Source organism: Myotis yumanensis, unplaced genomic scaffold (assembly GCF_028538775.1).
Source record: "Myotis yumanensis isolate MYYU_CA2020_CCGP unplaced genomic scaffold, mMyoYum1.0.hap1 SCAF_10, whole genome shotgun sequence".
Taxonomy (NCBI): Eukaryota; Metazoa; Chordata; class Mammalia; order Chiroptera; family Vespertilionidae; genus Myotis; species Myotis yumanensis.
Genome location: NW_027223761.1, coordinates 977,518 through 1,004,313, shown reverse-complemented (window position 1 = coordinate 1,004,313; position 26,796 = coordinate 977,518). Strand labels below are relative to the sequence as shown.

Sequence of the window (26,796 nt, the reverse complement as noted above, 5' to 3'; positions counted from 1 at the left end):
AGGTGTCTGAAGGGTCCCCGGGGTGCTGACCTCCTCCCACTGTCCCTGCCAGCAAGGTGGGCACGGGTGGGGCCGCCCCAGCACCTCTGTGTGCCCCGAACCCCCACCCGTCAGCGCGGGCACCTGAGCGGATTGCCTGCGCTGCCGCGAGGCAAAGGGCCCCGTGGGCTGGAGCCCCCGCAGAGGGAGCGGGTGAGGGCGGGAGCATCAGGGGCAGGAGGGGCCCAGGCGGAGTGAGGGAGCTCTTTATCCGTCCGTCCGTCCATCCATCCATCCATCCATCCATCCATCTGTCCGTCCGTCCATCCGTCTGTCCAGGGCCGCGCTGGAGGACGACGCCTACAGCCGCATCAAGCACGTGCTGCGGTGGTACCTGTCCGGCTTCTACAAGAAGCCTAAGGTGAGCACTGAGGCCCACCCAGCCCAGCGGGCGCCACCCCCCGTCCCCGGGCACCCCCACCCCATGCGGCCCTGAAGGATCCGGATCATCCCACGGGCCCAGGCCTCAGAGATGGGGGACCCGGGCTGGCTGCAGGGGGGCTCTGGGCACTGAGAGGTGGGAGACAGGCCCCAACTGGCTGCAGGGGGGCCCCAGGTGCTCAGAGTTGGGGGACAGGCCCCTACTGGCTGCAGGGGGCCCCTGCCCTGGCCAGGCCTCCAAAGGTGCTCCCGGCCCTCAAAGAAAACAGCTGCCACGTACATGGGGCAGCAAAGGGCTTTGGACCCTGGGCCCCGGTTTCTGGTCCAGGAGCCTTTGAGAGCCCGCACCCAGCTCAGAGGAGCACAGGGGGTGTGGGAGGCCTGCGTCCCTGCCAGGACCCCACCCTGCCACAGACCTGGGTGCCCTGGGACACCGTGTGAATCCACAATTCTGGCTCCACAATTCACTGTGCAGGTGGGGAAACTGAGGCTAGGGGAGGTCCAGGGCCAGCCCAGGGTGAGCCAGCAGGCTGGGTGTGGAACCAGGACGCCTGAGTCTGCCCGAGGGCCCCACAGAGGTGGACCCACAGCCCTCGGCGGAGCCCAGGGTGGGTACGCACTTAACAGCACTGAGCACCTGGGCTGTCGGGGGCAGAGGGGGCAATCCAGGAGGACTTCTCGGAGAAGGAGGCGCCCTCTCTAAGGCTGGCTGGGACAGGGCAGTGGGGCGCACCTGGGTCAGTTCAGAGGTGGATCTGGGAAGCTTGGCAGAGGAGGAATGATGGGAAGCTGTGGGCAGGTGGGAAGGTGGCGACTGGGCCTTGTGCAGACGGCTGTCACTCAGGAGCCCACAGTCTGGGGGGTGAGGTGAAGGCAACAGCTACAAGTGATGGAGGGCGGGGGGCTGTGAAGGGTGTGGCCTGGCAACGTCAGATCAGGGGTCTGAGCTGGACCACATGGGGACCCAGAGGGAGGGCTCTCCCGTCTAGAAAAGGCCCCCCTGCAGTGGGGATGGGATTGGGCTGTTTGGGGAGCACAGAGGTGGCCAGCCTGGCCGAACAGGAGGGAGGGGCAGCGCCAGGGGAGTAGAAGCCACTGTTGTTGTTTTCTTGTTTGTTTTTTATTATTATTTTTTTATTGATTTAAGAGAGGGAGAGAGAGAGAGAGAAACATCAATGATGAGAGAGAATCACGGATCAGCTGCCTCCTGCAGGCCCCGCACTGGGGATCGAGCCCACAACCCAGGCCTGTGCCCTTGACTGGAATTGATCCGTGACCTCCTGGTTCATAGGTCAATGCTCAACCCTGGAGCCCCGCGGGCCGGGCAGAAGCCACTGTTCCTGCCCAGAGTCCTGGGGGGCGGGGGGGAGGGTGACTGGTCAGGGTCCCTGGTCCCCCCAGGAACCCGAAGTGGAGACACCAGGGGCGAAGTGTGTCCCCCAAGCGGACGGGTGCTGCTCCCAGGAGCTGGCAAACCAGCTGTGCGGTCCGGAGACCTCGGCCGGCAGGATGCAGGGCCTGGCCGCGAGCACCCCACCTGGCCCTGGGTCCACGCCGCCCCCCCCCCCCCCCGGCCCCCCACCTGACGAGCACCTCCCCTCCTCACGCAGGGGATCAAGAAGCCCTACAACCCGATCCTGGGGGAGACCTTCCGCTGCAGCTGGTTCCACCCCCAGACCAACAGCCTCACCTTCTACATCGCCGAGCAGGCAAGGCCCCGGCGCCTGGGCCAGGGAGCGGGGGCTCCGAGCCCAGGGCACGCTTCCCGGCGGCTCGTTCTCTGCCCACTGGGGCCTCGTCCTGTCAGTCAGTGACTGAGACTGCGGGGGGGGGGGCATGTACCCCTCTCCCCTGAGCATCTGGGCCGATGGGGGGACTGCAGTCTGCCTGGGGGCCCAGGACTCGGGCCCGGCTTCCCAGGGCCCTGGTGCAGGAGGGATGCAGGCGTGGGGGGTGGAGGGGGCAGGGGAGCGGGCTGCCCGCTGCTGGGGCTGTTCCAGGAGCCGCCTCTGCCCACAGGTGTCCCACCACCCGCCCGTGTCCGCCTTCCACGTCAGCAACCGGAAAGACGGCTTCTGCATCAGCGGCAGCGTCACGGCCAAGTCCCGGTTCTACGGTGAGGCCTCCCTGGGCTCCGCGGGGCGGGGACCACGCGGGCGGGACAGTCCTCACCCTGAGCCAGGCGGAGCCGGCCTCCCCTGGGCTCCGAGGGACGGGGACCACGCGGGCGGGACAGTCCTCACCCTGAGCCAGGCGGAGCCGGCCACCCCTGGGCTCCGTGGGACGGGGACCACGCGGGCGGGACAGTCCTCACCCTGAGCCAGGCGGAGCCGGCCTCCCCGTCCTCACCTGCAGGGCTGCCTGAGGTCACGGGACGGAGCTGCCGTCTCCGTGCCACCAGCCGCACGTGCTGTCGACATCGGTAGGGGGTGGGCCCGGACCCCGAGGGCCCCCTCCGCTCACCGGCCCCCTGGCCCCGTCTCCACAGGGAACTCCCTGTCGGCGCTGCTGGACGGCAAGGCTACGCTCACCTTCCTGAACCGGGCGGAGGACTACACCCTCACCATGCCCTACGCCCACTGCAAAGGTGAGAGGCCCAGGGCCCCGGGCACAGCCCCGACTGCGCCCCTGGGAGGGGTCTGGGCGTGAGCACTCGGCGGGTTACGGGAAGGTGCTGCGACTCTGTCCGCACTCCTCCCTGACCTCAGCCCGAATCCCGCGTGTTCCTCTCCTCTCCTCTTGGAGCCGTGTGGCCGCAGGCTTCCCCTGTGGTCGGGATCCTGGGCCGTCAGCCAGCTCGATGCTTGTCTGTAGCTGCCTGTGCGTCTTCCGTTGTCTGTGGTCTAAGTCTCAGCGTAGCAGGCCAGGGTTTGGACTCCTTAGGTTATTGTTTAGTTAATGGAGCTATTCTTGTTTAATAGATTTCAGAGAGGAAGGGAGAGGGAGAGAGAGAGAAACAACAGTGATGAGAGACCATCACGGACAGGCTGCCTCCTGCACGCCCCCCACTGGGGATGCAGCCCACGACCCGGGCAGGTGCCCTGACCGGGAATCCAACCCTGACCTCCTGGTTCCTAGGTTGACGCTCAACCACTGAGCCAGGCCGGTCGGGCTGGACTTTATTCTTTATAGTGATTTTAGGTTTACAAAAAAAAATGAAGCAGGAAGTACAGAGTTCCCATATGCGCCCCCTCATCACACACGGATCCCCTATTATTAGCAGCTCGCATTAGTGTTACAAGCTGATGTTGATACATTATTGTTTATTTTTTTATTTCAGAGAGGAAGGGAGAGGAAGAGAGAGAGAAACATCATGATGAGAGAATCATCGATCGGTTGCCTCCTACACGCCCCCCACTGGGGATTGAGCCCGCAACCCGGGCATGTGCCCTTGACCGGAATCGAACCCGGGACCCTTCAGTCCGCAGGCAGAGGCTCTGTCCACTGAGCCAAGCCGGCCAGGGCCTGATCCTTTACTAGTAACTAAAGTCCGCAGTTCACAGCAGGGCTCACCCTCTGCCCGCACGCGCTGTGGGTTTGGACAGATGCCTCGCGTCACGTTTCGCCATTAGGAAGCCACATAGTCTCACCACCTGGAAGTCTGCCCTGGTTGGACGGAACGGATGGACGCCCCTGTCCGGCCCTCCCCTCTCCCCCGCCCGCCAACCACGCGTCTTACCGTCCCCATAGCTTCGCCTTTTCCAGAAGATGGTAGAGGCGTTCAGAGGGGCTCCTTGTGTGTGAGTTTCAGACCCCCCACCTCTTCCTGCCTCGGTAGCTCTGGGTTTTTTCTGCTGTGGTTTGTCCTCTCCTCCGAGGAGCTGACTGACCTTTAGATCATTTCGCAACCGACTGTCGCTTTCGCTTCCTCGGCCACATTCCATTGGCTAAAAACAGTAACTTTTCCCGTGGCCTTGCCTGGGATCCGGACCTGCCCGGAGAGTGCCCCCCCCCCCCCCCAAAAGCCCGCTGGAGCCCCTTTGCAATCGCTGACTCCCCATCCCTGGCTGCTGGCGCCATGTTGGGGATCCGCCCATCTGGGTTTCCAGATGACCTAGTGCATGTATAGATAGGCCCTTGCCCCTTGGCCTCCTGGGTAACAGAAGGGACGGGGAGAGACAGAGAAACATCGTGTGAGAGAGAAACAGCGACTGGATGCCTCCCTCATGTGCCCGGACCCGAGCTGGGCATCAAGCCTGCAGCCGAGGTCCGTGCCCTTGACCAGAATCGATCCCAGGACCCTTCAGTCCTCAGTCCACTGAGCCAAACCGGCAGGGCTCTGGGTTTCATTTTTATTCTTGCTGTTGGAGGGCTTTGGGAGGTTTAAACTTGTTAAACTTTATGTATTGATTTGAGAGAAGCCCGGATTTGCTCCTCCCCTTATCTGTGCTTTCATTGGTTGATTCTTGCATGTGCCCTGATGGGATCGAACCCGTGACCTTGGGTATTGGGACGACGTTCTAACCCACTGAGCCGCCTGGCTCTGATTGTTGTATCGCAAATCAGCGAGCTGGACAAGACACCTTTATCAGCCAGTTAGTTAGGGGTCATCTTCATTGCGCGCAGGTTCCGGGCAGTTCACCTCTGTCAGATTCTGAACCCCCAACGGAGGAAGCATTCTCTTTCTATATCTTTTTAGGTCCTTGTGTCAGTTATTTTTGCAGACAGCTTGTAACCTTGAGTACAGATCATATCTAGCAGACACCTGTCATATCTATACAGACAACTTGTAACTTTGAATACATGTCATATCTATACAGACACCTGTAACCTTGAGTATCCTATCTATACAGGCACCTGGCATCGATATCAGCGTATCAGTTAGATGGCTAGCTTGCAAGGTCAGACAATTAGGTTTATCTTTTCTATTATCCAAGCTAAAAACAAAGTTATTTTACAGTCTAAATAACTGTAAGTTATCTCTTATACAGAATAAGAGACTAAGAATAACAGAGTAGTTCAAACAGCAGTTTTCCCAAAGGAGGGACCACTATGCTTCATGATCAAGTCTGGAAGTTTCTTAGCCATTCTCCTTTTTCTTCTTTTTCTTTTCTTTTTTGCCATTGTTCTTGGAACACCACCTCACCCTCGTTCCTTCCGTTTCTTCTAGCTCTCCAGTTAGATATGTTAAACCAGTGTCCCCAGGTCCCCAGCCTTTTTCTGGCCACGCCCACCTAAGCGCCTCTAAAATCCTATGCCCCGCCCCCCGTGACATGTAATTCTCATTATTCAAAAAGCGAACCCCTATTCACGTGGAGGAAGCCTCAAAGGCCACAGACTTGGTCTAAACCAGCTTCCCAAGAACATGGCAGCCACGAAGGAGAAAAATAAAATAGCAGAAGGACAGTGGGAGTCCTGGGGAAGAAATCACTAAGAAACTGTTAAAAAATAATAACATGAAGTGTTAGGAAAAAATAGCAAATAATGTTTCAAAACATATAATAGAGACCGGAAATGCATAAATGTGTCACAACATATATTTATATTCTGTATGTGAGGCCCTAGAACCATAAGAAATGCAAAAAGCTCACTGTGAGTAACTCATTCTCGAATTGCCCCCCTTAAAAGTCACAGGGCCCCCGCGGGCTGCGCCCCACGTCGGCCGGGAACCGTGTGTGAGACCCTCGCCGCGCCCGCCTCTCCCGCCTCGCGCCTCTCTGCGTTCTAGACCATCGGGCGCCTTGCACGCCGGTGGCCCTGAGTTCAGTGTTGAAGTTCTGTGTGTTTTTCCCCTAAAAGTTCTACGTGGTTCCGTTTCCAACCTGCCTGCTCTTTTATACTCGGACCTTGTGTTCGGTTTTTGGTGTTTTTTGAGGGGTGGAGGGGGGCAGTGACATGGGCTGTGGCAGAATTCACAAGGGAGAGAAGAGACAGAAGCAGAGAGAAAGTTCACGTTTACTTCCGGGTGCCTGGCTGGTCAGGGCGAGGCCAAAAGAGCAACAAAACAGCTCCTCCTCTTAAAGCCTCCGGCCGGGAGGGGGGGGCTTGGGGCCTGAAGTTGAGAGACATGGGGGGGGGGGTGGGGGGGGGGCGGCTTTGTTAGTTCTTCAGGAGACAGTCAGGGCACAGGCCCCAGGGAGGTGTGTTATCGTATTTGTCCCAAGCCCGTAGACCAGCCGTGGGCAAACTACGGCCCGCGGGCCGGATCCGGCCCGTTTGAAATGAATAAAACTAAAAAAAACAAACAAAAAAAGACCGTACCCTTTTATGTAATGATGTTTACTTTGAGTTTATATTAGTTCACACAAACACTCCATCCATGCTTTTGTTCCGGCCTCCGGTCCAGTTTGAGAACCCGTTGTGGCCCTCGAGTCAAAACATTTGCCCCCCCCCCCCCCCCCCCCCCGGCCTTAGACCAAGCCTGTCAAACCCACAGGCTCACACGGGCCAAACAAACAGGTGTCAGTGTACGTGGCCGCAGAAAAACAAAAGCTTCCATTTTCACAGAAACGTGGGTTTATTCCGACAGAGACATGCTGAAGGCAAAGGCCTGGAACAAACGAGTCATCGTTCACATAACAGAACATTGTAATAAAAGTTAACATTTTTTCTTGAACATTCACTTACCAGACACTGAATAGCTGCACAAAGGAATAAGCGTCACACAAATAAACCTGTTTTTCTCGTCCTCCGAAAGCGAAATGTTTCCTGTTGTGCACACCCAACAAGTCAGTCCGAGTCTAATGGCGTGGCCATCGGCCGCTGACACATTCGCCGCTGGTGTTAGTGGAGGGGAATGACTGCAACCCGAGGGTGGTCATCCGTCATTAGCGAGCGTTGTAGTTGGTTATTAATGACTGTGACAGTCCCCGTGGTCCCCAGGCCTCGGGACTAGAAACCCAGGTACTGTGTACGGGTAGTCCAAGGGGTAGGGTCCCTCTGGACTCCCTGCACCCGGCCACGCCCCCGTCCAGGCCACGCCCCCAGGCAGCACAGAGCCCTCCCGCCCTCCCGGCAGGTGCCAGGGGGACCGGGCCTTTTGCTATTTCGGTCGCTTGCTCGCGTCTCCCCCGAAAGAGACAGTGTGGCCCGAGTCTCAGCATTTCCGAGCGGAGCCGCGTGTTTAGATCAGGCCCCGCGGCCGGCGGCCTGTTCTTCCCTTCGGGCCTGAAGCCATCTGCATGTTAGTTACAAAGTCAACTAATGCTGGGCAGGACCTGTGGCGGGAACGGTGACCCAGCACCGGGTGGGGCGTCTCCTGCATGGGAACCCACATGAGCGATGGTGGTGGAGGCCCTGTTGCTGGGAGGAGGGGGTCGGGGGGGGGGACACTGAGGAACCAGCTCACCGGCTCCACTCCCCGCGGCTCTGCCCCGCAGCTCCTCCTCCCCACCCGCCTGCCCGGGGCCCGCTGACCCCTGCCCGCTGACCCCTGCCCGCTGACCCCTGCCCGCTGTGTTGCAGGGATCCTGTACGGCACCATGACCATGGAGCTGGGCGGCCGGGTGACCATCGAGTGCAAGAAGAGCCACTTCCAGGCCGAGCTGGAGTTCAAGCTCAAGGTAGCTCGGCGCAGCCCGCAGAGCTCAGAGGGCCCTGGAGGCGGGGCCGGGCTGCAGAGGACGGGGCTGGGGACCCCTCCTGCCCTCTTTGTGTCCCAGAGCTGGTTTCCTGAGCAACCGCCTGGGGGAGCAGCTCTGGATCTCCGAGAGGGCAGGCGCTGCCCACAGGCCACGCAGGGGAGCCGGGACCTGCCCTCCTGGGGGGCACCCCCCCATCCCTGAGCTCAGGATGAGGCACTGGCCAGTGGCCGCCTCTAACTGGGGGCCCGTCCCACTGGGCTCCTGTCCCCCCGGAGGGTGCCCACTCCATGCCCCACAGCGAGGGCCCGGGGTCTGTGGCGAGGCCGCCGCCCTCACGGACACGCGTCCCCTCAGCCGTTCTTTGGGGGCAGCGCGAGCATCAACCAGATCTCGGGCAGGATCACGTCGGGGCACGAGGTGCTGGCGCATCTGTCGGGGCGCTGGGTAAGAGGCCGCCCCGGGGCGGCGGGGGCGGGAGGGGCCTGGCCGGGACGGCTGGGGCCCGCTGACCGGCCGCCTCTGTGCAGGACGGGGAGGTGTTCATCAGGGAGGAGGGCCGCGGAGGCGCCCAGCTCTTCTGGACCCCGAGCCCCGAGGTGCGCGGGCAGAGGCTGAAGCTGCGCACGGTGCTCCTGGAGGAGCAGACGGAGCTGGAGTCCGAGAGGTGAGGCTGCCGCCCCCGGGACCGCTGACCCCAGTGGGGACCCCAGTGGACCAGCCAGGCGGGCAGCTGCTCTCCCAGTGGGCGGGGCTGCAAGCAAGTCCCAGGGTGTCGCTGGAAGGGGGGGTGCCCCCCCCCTCGCAGGGGAGCTGTCCTGCGGGGGAGGGGCAGCAGGGGAAGAGCTGGTTGGGTGACCAGCAGCCCCAGGGCGGGCCCTGCTGGGGAGGGTGAGCTGTGCGGGGGCGGGGTGTGCACGGTGGCAGCTACTGTCTTCTGGGGGAGGTTTCGCTTTCTGCGAGCTTCCTGGTGGGAGGGTCGCACCCTCTGAACCGCAGTTTCTTGTCTTTCAAACGAAGACCCTGTGAGATGGGGAGGGGGGGGAGACGGTGGGACGGAGAAGCCGGGGGCGGGCACAGTGTCCCCGGGCAGCTCTCCTGAGTGACAGCTGACGGGCATGTGCTCCATCCTGCCCAGCAGGCCCGGCCGCGGGTGGCGTGGTCGCCCTGCCTGAGAGCCGGTAGTGGGGCCCGGCAGTGAGCGGCCGCGGACCGTCGTTGGGCCGGTGCCCTGGCCCCGTCACAGCCTCCACCCTCCCCCCCCCACCAGCCGCCCGAGACGACAGGTGTGGGCAGGGGCCCCCTAGGTCAGGGCCCTCGGACAAGGTCACGCGGCCTTGAAGTGTCTGCCAGCTGGACCCATGTCTGTGTTGATGGGACAGTCTCTCCGGGAGGAGGACGGGCAGGGAGCAGAGAAGAAACCCGCGTAGTTCCGCGTCCCGACTGTGGGATTCAGTGTCCGAGGCCACGGATGTGCCCGGCGCCCAGGGCCGGCTCCTGAGGTGCCGTGGAGAGGCCGGTGTGTTCACTGGTCCCGGGGACCTCTCCCTCACATGGGAGGACATCTCTGTGTACAGACCTCAGGGAGGGAGGGAGACAGAGAAACATCAGTGAGGAGAGAGAATCGTGGATCGGCCGCCTCCTGCACATCCCCTACTGGGGACTGAGCCTGCAACCGGGCATGTGCCTGACCTGGAGTCCAACTGTGACCTCCTGGCTCATAGGTCAGTGTTCAACCACTGAGCCACCCCTGCTGGGTCGTTGAATCTAATTTTTAAAATGGGGTTTATTTTTTAAAAAGTGTCCCAGGAGACACAGCGCCGAGAGGCAGTGAGCTCCCTGTCGCTGGGGGCAATCAAGGGGAGAGTGCGCTAAGCCTCCCCTCCGACACTGGGGGGCGGGCATGGCCGCCCAGGCCCCCCGCTCAGAGCGCTGCCCGCCCGCAGGCTGTGGCGGCACGTCACCAGGGCCATCAGGGAGGGGGACCAGCACACGGCCACACGGGAGAAGTTCGCTCTGGAGGAGGCGCAGCGGCAGCGGACCCGGGAGCAGCAGCAGCGCCTGGCCCCGTGGGCGCCCCGGCTGTTCCACCTGGACCCCGCCACCCAGGAGTGGCGCTACCGCTTCGAGGAGTGAGTGCGGCGGGCGGGGGCCCGGGCCCGGGATGGGCTGGACCGGCACTGCCCCCACCAGCCTGGCCCTGGGCCTGAGACCTGGGGCTCCAGCTCCCCCGGAGGAGCGAGGGATGGGGCGGGGCCGTATTGGGGCTCCCGGCTGTCCTGTGTGCGGCCCCTGCACACGGTGTTGGTGGCAGGGGTCCTCGGTGGGGGGCTCTGGCTGGATGGCGTCCCCTCCCCCTGAGGAGCACTGCCCCCGATCACGGACACCCTCTGGCCCTGCAGCCACAGCCCCTGGGACCCCCGGAAGGACTTGGTCCAGTTTGAGCAGGACGGGGCTCTGCGCACCCTGCAGCGGGAGAGCCGGCCCCCCCAGGCCCGTCGTGGGGGCAGCCCAGGGCCCAGGCGCCAGGTCAGCACCCAGGGCCCTGCTGGGGCGCCCTCAGCAGCGAGGGGGGACAGTCAGGCTGCTCCACCCGCCTGGCCTCCTCTCTGCCCCCCCGCCTGTCGCCCTCTCCCCCCCCAGCAGGGCCCCCCGTGGGCCGCGCCGTGTCTCTGCCCCGCCCTCCCCAGGGGACCCGAGGCGCCTGGGCTGGTAGGACACTCGGTGCCCACGGGCCCCAGGGCGCCCTCAGGGGTGAGCGCCTGGTCCCTTCCCGGGGGAGGGGACTGAGCTCGGGGACTGGCGGGTGCGGGAGGGGCAGCAGGTGCCGATGCGGGGCCCGGAGGGCAGCGGGAGCGGGGAGGGCCGGAGGCCGAGCTTTCTGAGCGCCGTCTTTGTGGCATCAGTGGTGCCAAATGGGTCGTGGCCAGCCGAGTGCTGCAGGGGCCCCTGGCAGCGCACCCCCAGCAGGTCCCCGTGGGGTGCGGGGGGTGTGGGGGCTCCCAGCCCAGCACCTCCGTCTCCCTGCAGAGGCCGGGCCCTGACCGGCGGCTCCGTAAAGCCAGCGACCAGCCCTCCGGCCACAGCCAGGTGACCGAGAGCAGCGGCTCCACGCCCGAGTCCTGCCCGGAGCTCTCGGACGACGATGGGGACGGAGGCTTTGTCCCTGGTGAGCGGCAGGGCAGGCCCTTCTGTAGGGTGGGCAGTGGGAGGGCACCTCTGGGGGGCAGTGCCCAGGACGACCCCCCACCCCCGTGGCCTCAGGGGCCTCTCTGAGCCCAGGACAGATGAGGGTGTGGGCAGGCGGCTGGGCTCCCCAACCCTGTGCTCAAGGGCAGGGCACCGCCCATGGCTGACGGGGGGCGGAGGGGGTGTCCCTCGGCCGGGACCCTCTGGTCCCCCTTCCTGTGCCTCCGGGCGTTGTCCCCGCCTCCGCAGGGTGAGCCCCCTTGGCCATTTCTGTCTCCCGGGCAGCTGAGCCTGGGGTCCCCCTGAAAGGTCCCCTGCGCCGCTCCCTGCCCCCTGGTCCTGGTAGCTCTGTTCCCAGGACTCCCGTGAGGCGGGCAGGGGCTCGAGCTGGGCATCACCCCGGGACCCCACTCACTGCCCCCCGACATCCCAGCTCATCCTCCGTTCTCCCTCCCCGGCGTGTCCCCTCGTGCCCTGGTCCTGTGGCTGGCGGTGCCCCCCAGGCAGCGAGAGCGCGTGCCCGCGGTGCGGGAAGGAGGCCGGGCGGCTGCAGGCGCTGCACGAGGCCGTGCTGTCCATCCGGGACGCCCAGCAGGAGCTGCACAGGTAGGAGAGGGCAGGACCCCGAGAGCCGGGCGGGGGGTCCGGGGGGACACGCATGGCGGCCGCTGGGAGCTGGAACCCTCTCGGGTCCGGGTGCCGAGGGGTCACAGGAGGACGCCTGAGCTTCTGCCCCTTGAGGGACGGCGGCCCCGGGGATCCTGTGTGAGCCGCTGCTCGGCGGGCAGCCAGTGGGCAGTGCGGGGCCCGAGGAGGTGCGGGTGCCGAGGGCCAGCAGAAACCCCGGTGAGTCGGCACCCAGGGCCCTCTGAGCTGAGGCTGGACACAGGCCGGGACCTGGAGGACAGCCCAGAGCTTGTCACAGTCCGCCCGCCCGCTCACGGCTCAGAGTCAGGGCGGCTTCTGCGTGTCCAGGGGCCACGCAACCCAAGTCCCGCAGACGCGGCTCACACCGGCCTTCTCCCTGCGGCCCCCACGGCCCCTCCCTGTCCCTCGGGGTGTCCTGGCCTCAGCTTGTGAGGACAGTCCCATTGGATGAGGGCCCGGCCGTGACCTCATTGGACTTTAATCTTCCCGTTAAAGGCCCATCTCCAAACGCGGCCCCACTCAGGTCCTGGGGTCAGGGCTCCCACACATGACGCTGGGGTGGGACCCATCTCACCATAAGGGGGGGGAGGGGAGAGGTCCAGCTCCCCTGGCACTGACCCGGGTCCCGGTCCCTCGAGCGCGTGCCCTGGGTGCCCGCCCCTGACCGCCTCCCCCTCGGCCAGCGCCCCTGAGGGTGGACGCGCGTCCCTCTGGCCGGCCTGGCTGAGCCGCCCTGTCCTTGCAGGCACCTGTCGGCCATGCTCAGCGCCTCGGCGAGGGCGCGGCGGGCGGCGGCCCCGGGCCTCCTGCAGAGCCCGCGCGCCTGGGGCCTGCTCTGCGTGCTCCTGGCCTGCCAGCTGCTCATGAACCACGTCCTCACGTAAGAGCCCCGCGGGGCGCGGCGTCACCTGCAGACCCGCCACCGCCTCCCGTCAGACGCGGCGTCACCTGCAGACCCGCCGCCGCCTCCCGCCACCCGCCCGGCACCCAGCACTTTACACCAGCCCCGGGGAGGCGGACGGACGGACGGACGCTCCGAGCTCGGCCGCGGTGGACAGAGGGGGTCCCGGCAGCAGGAGGACAGCAGGAGGGACCTGGCGGCCACAGGCGCCCCCGGGGGAGGGGCTGGCCTCTCGGCAGGGCCCTGCCCGGCGCCGGCCTGGATGCTCCGGCCACATGCCACTGCCTGGTGCCCGCTCCGGTCACCGCCTCTCACTCCGGCGCAGCGTCCACTTGCCGGGGGGCTGGCATGGGGGGTTAGGAGGGCCTGCCAGGGTCAGACAGTCCCTCCCCAGCGGGGCTGCAGGGGGAGGAGCCAGCCCGGGGCCCCCAGGGCCTCCTCGGGCCTGAGGCACAGGCTGTCGCTCCTGAGACCCTGCCCCTGTCGCCTGGAGCAGCCTCGGCCGGGACCCTGGGGCCCCTGACTCGGCTCGTGGGGTTCACGCTGCCCGTGTGCTATTTGGACACACGCTCTGTGAGAAGTGCAGGGGCAGCCGGTCCTGCAGGCGGCGGGGACACGTGACCACGGTGCGGCTCAGCTGCCCACACGGGGACACGGGGACACGGGGACATGGGGGCTATTGGGTTCGGCTGATGCGTGCTCTCCCACTCTGAGCTTTTTGTTGTTAATCCTCACACATTTTTCCATTGATTTTTAGCGAGAGTGGTGAGGGGGAGACAGAGAGAGAAACATGGATGTGAGAGAGCCACATGGACTGGTCGCCTCCCGCACGCACCCCGACCAGGGCTGGGGACGGAGCCTGCAGCAGAGCCTGCAGCCCTTGACCAGAATCGAACCCAGGACCCTTCAGTCCGGGGGCCGATGCTCCGTCCACTGAGCCGCACCGGCCAGGGCTCCACACTTTTTAAATAGACACGATTGCAATATTTTAGGCAGCGCTCGGCCCCTGTTCCTGCACCCATGCCTCGTGTGTGTGCGTGTGCGTGTGCCTGTGGGAGTGTGTGTGTGTGAGCACCTGCACGGTGGGTACACACGGAGCCTTAAACTTGGTGGCCGCGCCCTCCGAGCCGATGGCCAGACTTGGTATCCATGTTCTTGTTGTCCCCCCACCCCCCATTCGGGGTCACGTCTGTGCTCCGTTCCTTGAAATAAAGGAACACACACATTGCCTGGTGTCTTCCTGGGGCGTTCTGGGAACGAGGGCTCTCCTGGGGCGGACCCGTGCCAGCCGGGCGCGGTCTGGGACTGGAGGGGCCGGGGGAGGGACCGGGCCCCGAGGAAGGGGGGGCCGGGGCAGGAGGGGGCACTGAGCCGCAGGCCCACCTGTGAGGCGAAGGCCAGGAGGCAGGACGGAGGGTGTGGGCGCCCCTCCCCCCGAAAGTACAAGTGAGAAATCTGGGCTGGAGCCCGGGCGCCGGTCCTGGGAGAGCCCGGCAGCCCCCGAGGGCGCACCTGCCGCTCCCGCAGCCGGACACGCGGGGAGGAACGGGGAGGGGCAGTGGGGCTTGGTGACTCCTCGGAGGGCGGGAGGCTTGGCGGCTACAAAAGGGGTGCGGACCGGCCTCACTCACCATCCAGCCCGCACCGGGCCGGGAGGGCGGGCCAGCGGCGAGGTGCGGAGGCGCCGGTGGCTGTAAGAGGCCGGAGGGAGCAGAGGGGGGAGGACTAGGAGGCGGGGGTTGGAGGCGCCCCGCCCGGCTGACCGGCCATAAAGCGGGCTGCTCGCAGCTGCGTCCGGTCTTACTGTCCTGCGCCCCCCGGACCCCGAGGAGCGGACCCGAGGAGCGCCATGGCCGGGATGTCGTCTGTTCTGTCGCCGCCGCTGCTGCTGCTGCTGCTGCTCCTGCTGCCGCTGCCGCCGCCACCCCCGCTGCTGCTCCTCGGGACACCGGTGGGTGCGCGGCGGGCTCGGGGGAGGGGAGACCCCGCCGGCCGGGACGGGGGCAGGACGGAGTCTGAGTTCCAGAGTCCGGAGGGCGAGCTGCACCCGCACCCCAAGCCCCGCAGCTCAGGCTCCGCATCTCGGGGCGGGAGGCTCCGCGATCCCAGGCCCCCGCAGGGCATCCGTGGCTGAGCCGAGCGAGGGGACAGCGCAGGCCCCTCGGCCCCTGCCCTGGGCGGTGTGGTGACAGGATGGTGACCCCGGGGGCTGGGCGGGCATGGCCATCCCCCGTCCTCCCACCGTGCTGTGGATACGGAATTTATGGGATTGGCGCGGAAGAGACAGTTGGACTCTGAGGTTTCAGGAAAAGCTTCATTCAAAGAGCTGCCTGTCCAGGGACCCTAAGATCCAGATCCTGAGCCCCTTGGACAGTGAGATGTTCGCCTCATGTGTTCCTGAGCCTCTGTTCCCCAACCCCCAGCTTCTGCAGGGGCTCTACTCCCCCCCCCCCCCCCTCAGCTTCTGTAGGGACTCTACTCCCCCGGCCTGGAGAGTCAGATGGTTAGCTTAGATTGTAGCTAATTCCATCCTGGAGGGCGCCCTGACCTCCCTCCAGCTAAGCCAATGGTTCTCAACCTTCCTAACGCCGCGACCCTTTAATACAGTTCCTCGTGTTGTGGTGACCCCCAACCATAAAATTATTTTCGTTGCTACTTCATCACTGTCATGTTGCTACTGTTATGAATCGTCATGTAAATATCTGATATGCAGGATGTATTTTCATTATTACAAATTGAACATAATTAAAGCATAGTGATTGATCACAAAAACAATATGTAATTATATAGGTGTTTTCCGATGGTCTTAGGCAACCCCTGTGAAAGGGTCGTCCAACCCCCAAAGGGGTCGCGGCCCACAGGTTGAGAACCGCTGAGCTGAGCTGTAACATCCCGGGTTCAGGGCCCCGCGGATTGGGCGCATTTAGGTAAACAGGCTCTTGCGAGACCAGATGGGGACGGAGGGAGCTGTGGGACGGAATGTCCAATTGGGACGCTAAGTACAAGGTCAGGCGCTAGCCTCCTCTTTTTTATCACAAATGGAGTTAATTGTCAGCTCGCAAGATTGCGCAGTAGCGAGCAGGTTTCTGGGACAAATTCAGATTGCCAGCCCCCCAAAATCTCTTATGCTCCCCATCCCCGGGGCCACGATGCTGGTGGGAGGCCATGGTAATGATTTCTTTTTCTTATTCTTCTTTATAATTTTTCTCTTTATCGATTCAGGTATTACATGTGTCCTATCACCCTTTGCCCCGCTGTGTTGATTTGTTTTCAGGTGGGGGACGGTGTTGTAACAGCTTCATTGAGGCGTAATCAGTAGGGTTAAAGTGTGGAGTTAGGTGCCGGCCGCCTCGCAGGTGCACACACTCGCCCGCCCCTCTCCCCACCAGCTGGCACCTCTGCCTGTGCAGGGCCTGCTCCGCCGTGGGCAAGCCCCGGGGGCAGGTTCCTTTTCTCAGGATTCTGTCGCCAGGAACATGCCAGGTGGCCCCTCCTGGGCGCCTGTGTTTCTGGACCCTCTAGGCCAGTGGTTCTCAACCTTCTGGCCCTTTAAATACAGTTCCTCATGTTGTGGTGACCCCCAACCATAAATTATCTTCGTTGCTACTTCATCACTGTCATGTTGCTACTGTGATGAATCGTCACGTAAATATCTGATGTGCAGGATGGTCTCAGGCGACCCCTGTGAAAGGGTCGTTCGACCGCCAAAGGGGCCACGACCCACAGGTTGAGAACCGCTGCTAAACCAAAGAGCCCGTTTGGGGGGCTGGGGTCCCCCTCGACCAGAGTGCTGTGGGTGCACCATGCACCAGGCACCCCCCCCCCACCCCGTTGCCTGCACGTGTGTCGATTACAGGGGGACCGACTGGGGGGGAGGGAGGGTCACTGTGGCTGGGCCGAGGCCACAGGGGTCTGGGCTCTGTCTACACTGGGTGCTGGGGCCTGGCCGGCGCCCACCCGATGTCTACGACTGAGTGGCAGTGGGGTCCCTGCCTGGCGCCCACCCGAGAGCCTGCGGAGCCCCTCGGAGGAGGTGCTCGTCCTGGTCCCACCCCGCATGCCCCACGCAGCGCCCGCAGCCGCCCGGAGACACGCGGTGGCCACAGCTCCTCCGGCCATGACGCCCTCTCCACACACACCCACCCCGGGATCGCCATACACTTTTTTTAAAAATATTTTTTTCTTGATTTCAGAGAGGAAAGGAGAGGGAGAGAGAGATGGAAACATCAACGATGAAAGGGAATCATTGATTGGCTGCCTCCTGCACGCCCCACACTGGGGATGGAGCCTGCAACCCGGCCACGTGCCCTTGACTGGAATCCAACCCGGGACCCTTGAGTCCGCAGGTCGACGCTCTGTCCACTGAGCCACACCAGCCAGGGCGCCATACGCTTTCTTTATTCATAGACTTGTGTCCCGCTCCAGCCCCGACCTGGGGTCAGTAACTTCCTTGTCTGGCTTCGCGGAGGCTCCTCCGTGTCTGTGCTCAGGTGGCCTGTGAGCGTCTTTCAGGAAATGGTTCTTTTATATGATTCCTCCTGGAATTTGTTCTAATAAATCTTTCTATCATGTGGCCAAAGAAAAGTGTGCAGGTTGGCGTTTTGACATGTGTTCATGGTGCGGGAAACCATCCCCACAGGAGAGTGGGTGCAGCCCTCACCCCCAAAAGTGTCCCCCACGTCCCCCCCTCGCCGGCCGGCCCCCAGGGAGCTGGCTCCCACAGGTTCCTCACCAAAGCATGAGAGCAGGGTCCAAAGTCTTTTAAAATCGATAGAAACCACAGCTTCTTCCTGTTTGTCTGTGTCGGGCGCTGAGCCCTCAGCTGGGAACAGTTGCACGAAACCTGCACCTTGGCTGACCGTGGGCCCCGGGGCCTGTGCCTGGTGTGAGGGGCTCGGTCCTGGGGTTTAGAACATCGTTGCCTTTCGTCGTGTCTGCTTTGGAGGGAGGCGAATTTAACATTCCATTTGTGCACACACATCTGGCCTCGCACGACTTACAGTGAGACGACCGCGCTGAAATGGACATTTTTAAAGCACTCGAAAGGGAACGGGCTGCGGCGCTGGCTTCCACGTGCCTGTTCCTCCTCACCCATTTTCCCCCGACTTTCAGCGAGAGTGGGAGGGAAGACGGAGAGGGAGGCATGCATCCATTGGTTGCCTCCTGCACGCGCCCAGACCAGGGCCGGGGATTGAGTTGGACTCGAACCCGGGACCCTTCAGTCCACAGGCCGGTGCTCTGTCCGAACCAGCAGGGCCCGTCGCCCCACCTCTCACCTCTGTGCGCATTTGGACGCAGAGTGAGTCTCTCGCAGGCATCGTGCGGCGGCTCATGTGTTCCCCACATTCGGCCATCTCTGTCCGATGGGAGTTGGATGCATTTGCATGTAAAGTAGTTACTGTGGAGGAGGGACTTCCGTCTGCGACGTTGCTGTCTGGGGTTCCAGGTGCTGCTTTCTCTCCTGAAATCAAGCAGAGTCACACGCCCTCAACAGTGTGGTCACATCACCGTCGCCCCCCTGCCCCCCAACCTGTCAGCCGCCCCCGACCCAGCCTGCTCTCTCTGCAGGGGGGTCGCCAGGGCCCCGACCCGCTGAGGGGCTCAGCCTGCCTCTGCTTCTGCCGGGTCAGGCCCACCCCACCTCCTCCGGGCACCCTGCCTGCTCCTTAGAGCTGCTGGCCGGGTGGGTGGCCACTGTCCAGCGTTTAGGCTTGGCCACCCCAGGTTCTGTCTGTGCTGATGTTGATGTTGTGACTAAATTCTTCTCCCGTGTGAAACCTGTGCGTGGTGACAGCTCGGGGAGCCCCTGGCTGCCTTGTTCCTGAGGCTGCTACATGCAGAGCCGTGCACCCTGACCCTCCCGTTCCAGGGCGGCGGCCCAGGCGGTGCTCCGCGTGGACGGGGCGTGCCGTGGACCTGCAGGGGTGACAGTGGGAGGAATGGGGGGTGAGAACGCGGTAAAACAAGGTTCCCATCTTTGCAGCTGACCCTCAGCACCTCGAGCAACCTGTCCTCCGAGCTGAGCGCGGCGAACCTGAGCCCGGGCAGCGGGTGCGGGCCCCACGAGTACGAGTACCGGTCTGCCAGGCGCTGCTGCCAGCGCTGCCCCGCAGGTGAGTGGGGGCGGGTTCTGTCCGCTGGGCCCGCACTAAATGCACGTCGAGCCATGGCTCTGTCGGGCGGCAGGGAGGAAGCGGCCGGGCACCGTGCTGGCCAGCGGAGCATGTGTCCACCTCGGGGCCTTCCGGGCTGGGCCCTGGGACCCCCGTGGCGACCTGGACACTGGGCTGCACCCGGGCAGCTGGTGGCGAGCCCTGGGCCGGGAGGCAGAGCCCTGAGCTGGGGTCCTGCTGCCTTGACTGACCCTGGACCAGAGGCGCGTCCTGGGGGCCTCAGAGGTGTGTCCTGGGTGGGGGTCGGGTCCCGGGTGCCCCACCACACAGCTGTCGGGGAGCGATTGCTTCGTCATTTCCACGACCCGGTAACAGGCAGAGATTACTCCAATGCTAACGCCCGGGGACAGGGATTGGCATTTTCTCCCCGGAGAGGCCAGCCCAGGGCCTGGCGTGGAGGCCGCACAGTGGGGCGCCAGGCGTGCCTGGAGGGTCTGACCGCACCCCGACCTCTTGCACAGGCCAGTATGTCGAAGAGCCGTGCAGCAGCCCCCACACCCGGAGCGAGTGCGAGGCGTGTGACACAGGGACCTACACGGGACACGCCAACGGCCTGCGGTCCTGCCTGCTGTGCACCACCTGCCGCGAAGGTGAGTCCCGGCCCCTCGAGTCTTAACCTTGACCCCGAAGCCTCTTTTTTAAATTTAAAAAAAATATATTTATTTTTTATTTTTAAAATATTTTTAATGATTTTTAGGGAGGAAGGGAGAGGGATAGAGAGATAGAAACATCAATGATTAGAGAGAATCATGGATCGGCTGCCTCCTGCACGAACCCTACTGGGGATGGAGCCCGTAACCTGGGCCTGTGCCCTGACCGGGAATCGAACCGTGGCCTCCAGGTTCATAGATGGACGCTCAGCCACGGAGCCACGCCGGCCGGGCGGATTGTATTTCTCCCGGAACACCCAGCTGGCCCGGCACCCGTGTGGACGCAGCCTGCCCTCTGCGTCACTCCCGGGCAGCAGGGTCCTTGCGGGCCCTGGGCGGGCTCTGGGCGGGGCTGCCTGTGGCTCCTTCCAGACCCGTCCCAGCTGCGGGCTGTGGGAGACCCTGGGCCTGGGAGGGCCTCCCTGCTCACCCCCCACTGGAGATCCAGCCTGCAACCCGGGCCTGTGCCCTTTACCTGAATCGAACCTGAGACCCTTTAGTCTGCAAGCTGATGCTCTATCCACCGAACCGCACCAGCCAGTGCAAGAATATATATATGTTTTTCTTAATTTAAAAAAAAAAAAAGCATTTTTCAAAGATCTAAACTTAAAGATAATTCAAAAAAGAAAAATATCCTGGAGTGAAGATTAACCAAATAAATAAATATATAAATAAATGAATAAATAAGTAAAATCAATAAAATATAATTAAGAAAGAAAAAGAAATGGTCTCTGAGGAGTGAAGAGGTGGACCGTCCTACGTCCGCCAGAGCCGGTGCCGCACGTGGGGCGCAGGGCAGTGGGGATCCTGGCCCGACGGGAGACGGGGGGTCAGTGCCAGCCTCGGAGGAAACACTGGGTGTAGTGGGTGACGTTCCCACAGGCCTACCCCACTCCCCCCCGCCCGCCTCCGTCTGGACCGGGGCCCGCTCCCCCCGTGTGTCAGAGCCCGGCCGGTGTGCAGTGGCCTCACCGGGAGCCTCCCATGTCCACTGGCAGAGAAGGCGGGCAAAGCGACATGTGGGATCAGGGCTTGGTCTCGGCCTGGGCTGTGGCCCCACCTTAGTCCCATCTCACCTGCAGTTCAGACGCTGGGCAGAGGAGGTTGGAGGGCCCGCCCCCTCGATGGAGCCGTGCACCCCGAGAGGCTTCAGGGCCCGGCCTTGGCGGCCATCGGGCGGGCTGTGGGGTGACCGCCGAGCTGACCGCCAGCAGGTGGGGCCAGGGGCTCTCTGCAGCCCATTCGCTGTCTGCTGTGTCACTCACAACTGCCTCCTGCATCCCCACACTGGGGGTGTTGGCCTGCCCTTTAGGGGGCAAACACGATGAAAGGGATAATTTGGGGGTATCTCTGAGGACAGCGCTGGCTTTGTCCTCCAAGCCCACATCGCAAGGGCACCTGCTGCCCCGTCCACAGTCACCCCAGGTTTCAGGGCCCCCTCTGGCCCGTCCACAGTCACCCCAGGTTTCAGGGCCCCCTCTGGCCCGTCCACAGACAGCCCAGGTTTCAGGGTCCCCTCTGGCCCGTCCACAGACACCCCAGGTTTCAGGGCCCCCTCTGGCCTGTCCACAGGCACCCCGATGCTGGAAATAGAGTCTAGTTGTCACCTCGTCGTTTGTCAGTGTGAGGAGGGAGGGAGATTGTGGATTTGGTGGCTGTGACTCGGCAGCCGGAGAGGCCGGTATGGGTGGGATGGAGTCCCAGCCCTGGTGCCTGACCCAGCCTCCCCTCCCCCCGCAGACCAGGAGATGGTGAGTGACTGCACCCCGAAACAAAACCGGCAGTGCCAGTGCAAGACCGGGGAGTTCTACTGCGACTCTGAGGACTGCCTGGAGAGCTGCTACCGCTGCACCAGGTACGGCCTCGGGGCGCAGGCAGAATCGCAGCCTGGGTCCCCCCCCGCCCCTCCACCCCCCACCCCGTGGCATGTCTGCCTCGGGTTCTGCCACTGCCCCTCGGTTCTCCCCTCTGTGACCTGGTAGCACCTGCCACGTGGAGGCGCCTGCAGATGAAATCCAACCAGTGTCCTGGCTGTTCCCACCGGGGGCCGCCCTGGGGCCAGGCTCCGTCCACCCAGAGCCACCACCCGCTCATCCCACCAAAGCACAGAACCTGCCCGGGTCCCCGAGGGGTGGAGGGCGGGGCTTGGGAGACGTAGAGGCCGGAGGAGGGAGGGAGGTGGGAGCCATAGAAGGTTCCAGAGGAGGCGGCTCCGGCAGAGGAAGAGCCGTGAGCCCCGCGCCCTGTCCCAGCTGCAAGGCCGTCCCCGCAGCAGGGCCCTGGTTCTGTCACAGGCGCCGGTCCTGGCGGCTTCACAAACCTCGGGAACAATTCTCTCCAGGCCCGCAGCCCGGGAGCCCGAAACCCGGGTGTGGGCAGGGCCGGCCCCGCGGGCTCTGGGAGGACCCTCCTGCCTCCTGGGCCCTGGGTGGCGGCGCCCCTGGCGCTCCTCCTAGACCTGCTGCTGCGGCCTCTGCTCTGTCCGCCATCGCGCCGCCTCCTGTCTGCGTCTCTGTGCTGCTCCCTGCGAACGGGCTCCCCTTAGGAGGACGCTGGTCACGGGAGGCCCGGCTCCTCCGCGATGGCCTCCCTTTAGCGCCATCACACGCACAGATTTCCTAAGAAGGTTCATCCTGAGTCCCGGGTGGGCTCGATGGGGGACCTTCGGGGAGACATGACAGCGGTGAAACCCCTGGCAAAATAGCTCCCTTTTAGAAGAAATGGATTTTTATTGAAGTCAGAGAGGAGGGGAGAGGGAGAGAGAGGAACATCAATGATGAGAGAGAATCGTAGATCGGCCACCTCCTGCACGCCCCCGACCGGGGATGGAGCCCACAACCCGGGCCTGTGCCCTGACCGGGAATCGCACCGGGACCTCCTGGTTCGGGGGTTGACGCTCAGCCACTGAGCCCGCCGGCTGGGCTGCAGGTGTTTCACGCTGTGACCCTGGAGCGTGGGGTCTCAGAACCAGCCTCCCGCGCTCAGACAGAAGCTGGGGAACCGGCGATGGTGGAAGGCGAGGGGCCGGTGGCCTAGAGGTCCCTCTGGGTCCCCCCTCAGGTGGGCAGAGAGCTGTGAGCACGTGAGGCCTGCGCAAGCGAGCATGGTCCTGGGTCTAAACACGCCTCCCTGTGACCTCGGAACACGTGACAAACAATGACCAGCCCCTAACTTTGCGACCACGAGGAAGGACACCTGAGGGCCGAGCCTCTCACACCAGGACAGACCCCCGCTCCCCGCTCCCAGGCCTGCACACGAGGCCGAGCAGGTTCCCTGGAGGGACCTCCGTGGCTCCCCCCTGGGATGTGGGCCATGACCTCTGAGAGGCTGGTTGTGGGGTGGGCGCTGGGCTGTGCGTGCCCTGGGCCCTCGTGGGCCTCGGCTCGGGCACACGGTGCTCCCGCGGCGGGTGAGGGAGCTCTCCGCGGGAGCCGCCCCGGAGCCCACCTTCTGCCGCTGACAGCGCCCCTGGGCCCGGGGCCCTGGGAGACGTGGAGGGAGGAACAGTGTGGCGTCTCCTCCCCAGGTGCCCCGAGGGGAAGGTCGTCCTGCAGACGTGCAACGCCACGGCGGACACCCTGTGCGGCCCGCCCGGCCCAGGTAAGAGGGTCCCTGTCGGGTCTGAGGTGTATGTTCTGGAGACGAGAACCATGTCAGAAAATTTATTTATTATTTTTTAAATATATTTTTACTGGTTTCAGGGAGGAAGGGAGAGGTAGAGAGAGATAGAAACATCAATGATGAGAGAGAATCATGGATCAGCTGCCTTCTGCTCGCCCCACATGGGGATCACGCCCGAAACCAGGAATCGAACCATGACCTCTGGTTCACAGGGCCACGCTCGGCCACTGACCCACACCGGCTGGGCTACGGTGAACAGTTCAGGGGCTCTTAGCACCCACCTCTCTGTCTCCCCGAAACATTCACATCCGCCCATTAAATAGCAGCTCTCCTGTCCCCCGTCCCCCACCCCCCGACCCCCAGCCCCCAGCAGGCCCTGATTTGCTTGCGGTGACAGATCTCCCCATTTCGGACACGTCACAGACACGGGGGCGTGGGCCTGTGGCCTGCGTGTCTGGCTCCTTCCCCTCAGGAGCGTGTCCTCCAGACCCTCCCTATTGTGGGACCTGTGAGAGCGCCTGGCGGCTGAGTCACACTCACGGATGTGGACTAGGCCACGTCCCGTCAGTCGTTCATCTGCTGGTGAACTTAGGCCGGAATTCCAAACACATCAGCCCTCGAGGCGAGACCGTTGTGTGGAAAGGACAGTGTTTCAAACGATGCTGTTGGGGAGACCGGAGGAAAATTAACTCGCCACGAACCACAGACCGAACTCAGACCCGAAGCTCTAGAACTCCTAGAGGAAACGGGACCGCCCGGCCGGCGTGGCTCAGGGCGGAGCCTCGACCTATGACCCCGGAGGTCACGGTTCGATTCCAGTCAGGTCACAGGCCTGAGCTGTGGGCTCCGTCCCCCGTGGGGGCCGTGCAGGAGGCAGCCGATCAGTGACTCTCTCCGGTCATTGATGATTCTGTCTGTCTCTCCCTCTTGCTCTCAGAAATTAATAAAAATGTCCACTTTGTGAAAAAAAGAGGAGAAAGCGGAGGGAAATGTCATGGCGTCAGATTTGGGTCCCGCGGGTCAGCGGGGACCCGGCCTGACACAGGACGTCCCTTCAGGGTGGACGTCAGAGCACCACGTCCTCACACACTCACGTGGCCCGTGAACCACCTGAGACCCGGCACCTGGGCCCCGTGTGGGGGCGGGGTCAGCGCTACCTGCTCTGGGGGTGCCGGCCCCCCAGGAAGGCTGGGCAGGCTGCACGGGCCGCCCCTAGGCCTCTCCCCAGGGGGTCCCTGTGCTGGGCCAGTGAGAGGAGATGCCGTTCGATTGTCCCCCTTTTCTCTGAGTTTGTTTTGTCTTCAGGGTCCACATCACAGGGAGTGAGATCCCGCAGGGTCTGTCCCCCCGTCTGACATCCCTGAGCGCAGTGCCTCCAGGCCATTCACGTTCTTACAAAGGCAGGAAGCCCTTCAGGTTAAGGGTGAATAATGTTCCCGTGTGCATGTGTGTGCGTGCATATGTGATGTGTGTGTGCACGCATATGTGATGTGTGTGCATGCATGTGTGATGTGTGTGCATGCATACGTGATGTGTGTGCATGCATACGTGATGTGTGTGCATGCATGTATGCGTGCATGTTTAGTGTGCATTGCATGCATGCATGTGCACACGTGTGTTTGCTACACGTAACTTTCTATACTTCTCAGCCCACGAGCACTGGGGGTGGCGGTGCCGTGGCCCCGTGGACACGGGGTGCCGACCTCCTCAGCCTCGTGTTTGCATGTCCCTCAAGCATCTTCCCAGGCTCAGCGCTGGTCTGGGGGCCTTGGTCCGTGGCTGCAGGGACCGGCGGGTGTGGCTGCTGAGGCGCTGTCTGTCCGCAGGGCCAGGGAGGCGACACCGGTTCTGGTGGATGGCGGGCTGGCTCTTTGCCGCGGTGGTCGGGGCCCTCGTCATTCTCTGCGTCAGGAAACCCAGAGACGGAGGCGGCCGGGCGGCCTGCTGCTGTCCCCATGCAGGTGAGCACCGAGCTGGACCAGGGGACGGGAGGCTGTGACAACCGGGCCGGTCCGGGGCCTGAGGGAGGACAGGGCTGGGCCTTAGCTGGCCGGTGCCTGGGGCTGGGGGACGGGCCTGGCTAGAGAGGGGGTCCCTCAGGCGTCATTGACGGGTGCCAGCTCCATCTCCCAGTGGCAGCCCTGGCCGAGGCCAGGGTGTGGGCAGGTCTGTGGGGCAGAGCCCGGGCTGCTGAGCTCGGGACGCTGGGCTCCTGGCAGGTTCTGGAAGCTGTGCAACCAGGAAACAGGGGCGAGGCACAGTGGCCCCTTCCTGGAGCTCCCTGATCTGGGGGTGAGGGGGGCGGGGGCTGTGATCGCTTCTGGAACCGCCTCAGCTCAGAGGAACCTCCTGGCACCTTCCGGTAACCCCCTGCCGTCTGTCTCCCAGGACCTGTCTCCACAGGACGCCCTTACAGAAGAGACAGCCTGGTGAGTGCTCCGGGCCAGGCCAGCCCCGGGCTGGGAGGGGGGCACCCACTCCAGCTGCAGCGAGCCCCTCGCTGCCCGAGCGTCAGCCGAACACGAGCCGAGGGCCTGAGCTGGATGCGCCTTAGACTCTGGAGAGAAACTGAGGCACCGAGGCCAGCGGAGCCAGCCGTGAGGGCAGAGCCGAGACCAGAGTCAGCCAGGCCCCACTGAGCGTGGGGTCTACGGGCCCCTGTCCTCTTGTGGGGGCACCCGGGCTGAACCCCCGACTCCAGACACATCTTGCCTTTTCAGGAGAGCTCAGTGTCCTTGGTGTCATCGCCTGAGACTCCAGATGCAGACGCTCCGGTCCCCACGACGGGGGCCCCACACCTGCCTGAAGACCGCCTGGACGTGGTGTCAGAGCCCCCGATCCTCCCCGGGACCCCGGAGAGCCCGGCGGGAGACGGCCCATGGCCGGAGGCGGAGGCAGGTGACGAGGCCGGGCCCCAGGCTGGTCACCACGGCCTGACCCTTCTTCACCCCCCTACCCCCTGGCCTGAGGGTCCTGAGGGATCTGGTGGACACAAAAGGGCCACCTGCTGCCGCTGAGGAGCTTGGGGGGCCTGTGAGGCCGCCTTACCGCCTCGGAGACCAGGTGACCACAGAGGACGGTCTGAAATCAAAACTTTCCTTGCCTGGCAGGCTTAGCTCAGTGGTTAGTGCATCAGACTGTGCACAGAAGGGTGGGAAGTTCCATTTCTGGTCCAGGGCTCAGACCTGGGTTCCAGGTTCACTCCCCACCGGTCTGAGACCCTGCGTGAGACAACCAGTCGATGAGTCTCTCTCTCCCCCCTCCCTCCATCCCTTATGCCCCCTTTGGAGACTCCAGGGAAAGCGTATCCTCAAAGGAGGATTCACTTCCTAATCCTAACCCCCAACCATAAAATTATTTTCTTTCTTTTTTTTTAAACATTTTATTTATTTTTTTAAAGGGGAGAATGATGATTTTTATTTTTTTAAATATATATTTTTTATTTTTTTAATATATTTTATTCATTTTTTACAGAGAGGAAGGGAGAGGGATAGAGAGTTAGAAACATTGATGAGAGAGAAACATCGATCAGCTGCCTCCTGCACACCCCCTACTGGGGATGTGCCCGCAACCAAGGTACATGCCCTTGACCGGAATCGAACCTGGGACCTTTCAGTTTGCAGGCCGACGCTCTATCCACTGAACCAACCAGTCAGGGCCATAAAATTATTTTC

At 63.2% G+C, this 26,796-nt stretch overlaps 2 protein-coding genes across 5 annotated transcripts in view; both read left to right on the top strand.

Moving 5' to 3' along the window:
* The window catches only part of OSBPL5 (oxysterol binding protein like 5), a 36,325-nt gene extending 22,353 nt beyond the window's left edge, over positions 1–13,972 (top strand). For all 4 annotated transcript variants that reach the window (XM_070427114.1, XM_070427115.1, XM_070427117.1 and 1 more), the window contains exons 11-22: positions 319–400; positions 2,031–2,129; positions 2,440–2,536; positions 2,909–3,007; positions 7,825–7,922; positions 8,298–8,387; positions 8,471–8,607; positions 9,887–10,072; positions 10,343–10,469; positions 10,971–11,109; positions 11,633–11,735; positions 12,523–13,972. In XM_070427114.1, the coding sequence (XP_070283215.1) occupies positions 319–400; positions 2,031–2,129; positions 2,440–2,536; positions 2,909–3,007; positions 7,825–7,922; positions 8,298–8,387; positions 8,471–8,607; positions 9,887–10,072; positions 10,343–10,469; positions 10,971–11,109; positions 11,633–11,735; positions 12,523–12,661 (1,396 nt within the window). In that variant the 3' untranslated portion in view covers positions 12,662–13,972. The remainder of the gene's footprint in view (positions 1–318; positions 401–2,030; positions 2,130–2,439; positions 2,537–2,908; positions 3,008–7,824; positions 7,923–8,297; positions 8,388–8,470; positions 8,608–9,886; positions 10,073–10,342; positions 10,470–10,970; positions 11,110–11,632; positions 11,736–12,522) is intronic.
* A 555-nt stretch (positions 13,973–14,527) lies between these two features.
* LOC139017654 (tumor necrosis factor receptor superfamily member 22-like) lies at positions 14,528–25,778 on the top strand. Its single transcript, XM_070426267.1, has 7 exons — positions 14,528–14,629; positions 18,662–18,791; positions 19,313–19,441; positions 21,242–21,356; positions 23,028–23,101; positions 24,949–25,083; positions 25,511–25,778. The coding sequence occupies exons 1-7, from the start codon at positions 14,528–14,530 to the stop codon at positions 25,759–25,761; spliced, it is 936 nt and encodes a 311-aa protein (XP_070282368.1). The 3' UTR covers positions 25,762–25,778.
* Positions 25,779–26,796: the final 1,018 nt, after the last annotated feature.

Coding starts and splice junctions, on each gene's coding strand:
- LOC139017654 (XM_070426267.1), top strand. CDS start 14,528: ATGGCCGGGATGTCGTCTGTTCTGTCGCCGCCGCTGCTGCTGCTGCTG. Junction 18,792..19,312: donor CTGCCAGCGCTGCCCCGCAG/GTGAGTGGGGGC, acceptor CCTCTTGCACAG/GCCAGTATGTCGAAGAGCCG. Junction 23,102..24,948: donor GTGCGGCCCGCCCGGCCCAG/GTAAGAGGGTCC, acceptor GTCTGTCCGCAG/GGCCAGGGAGGCGACACCGG.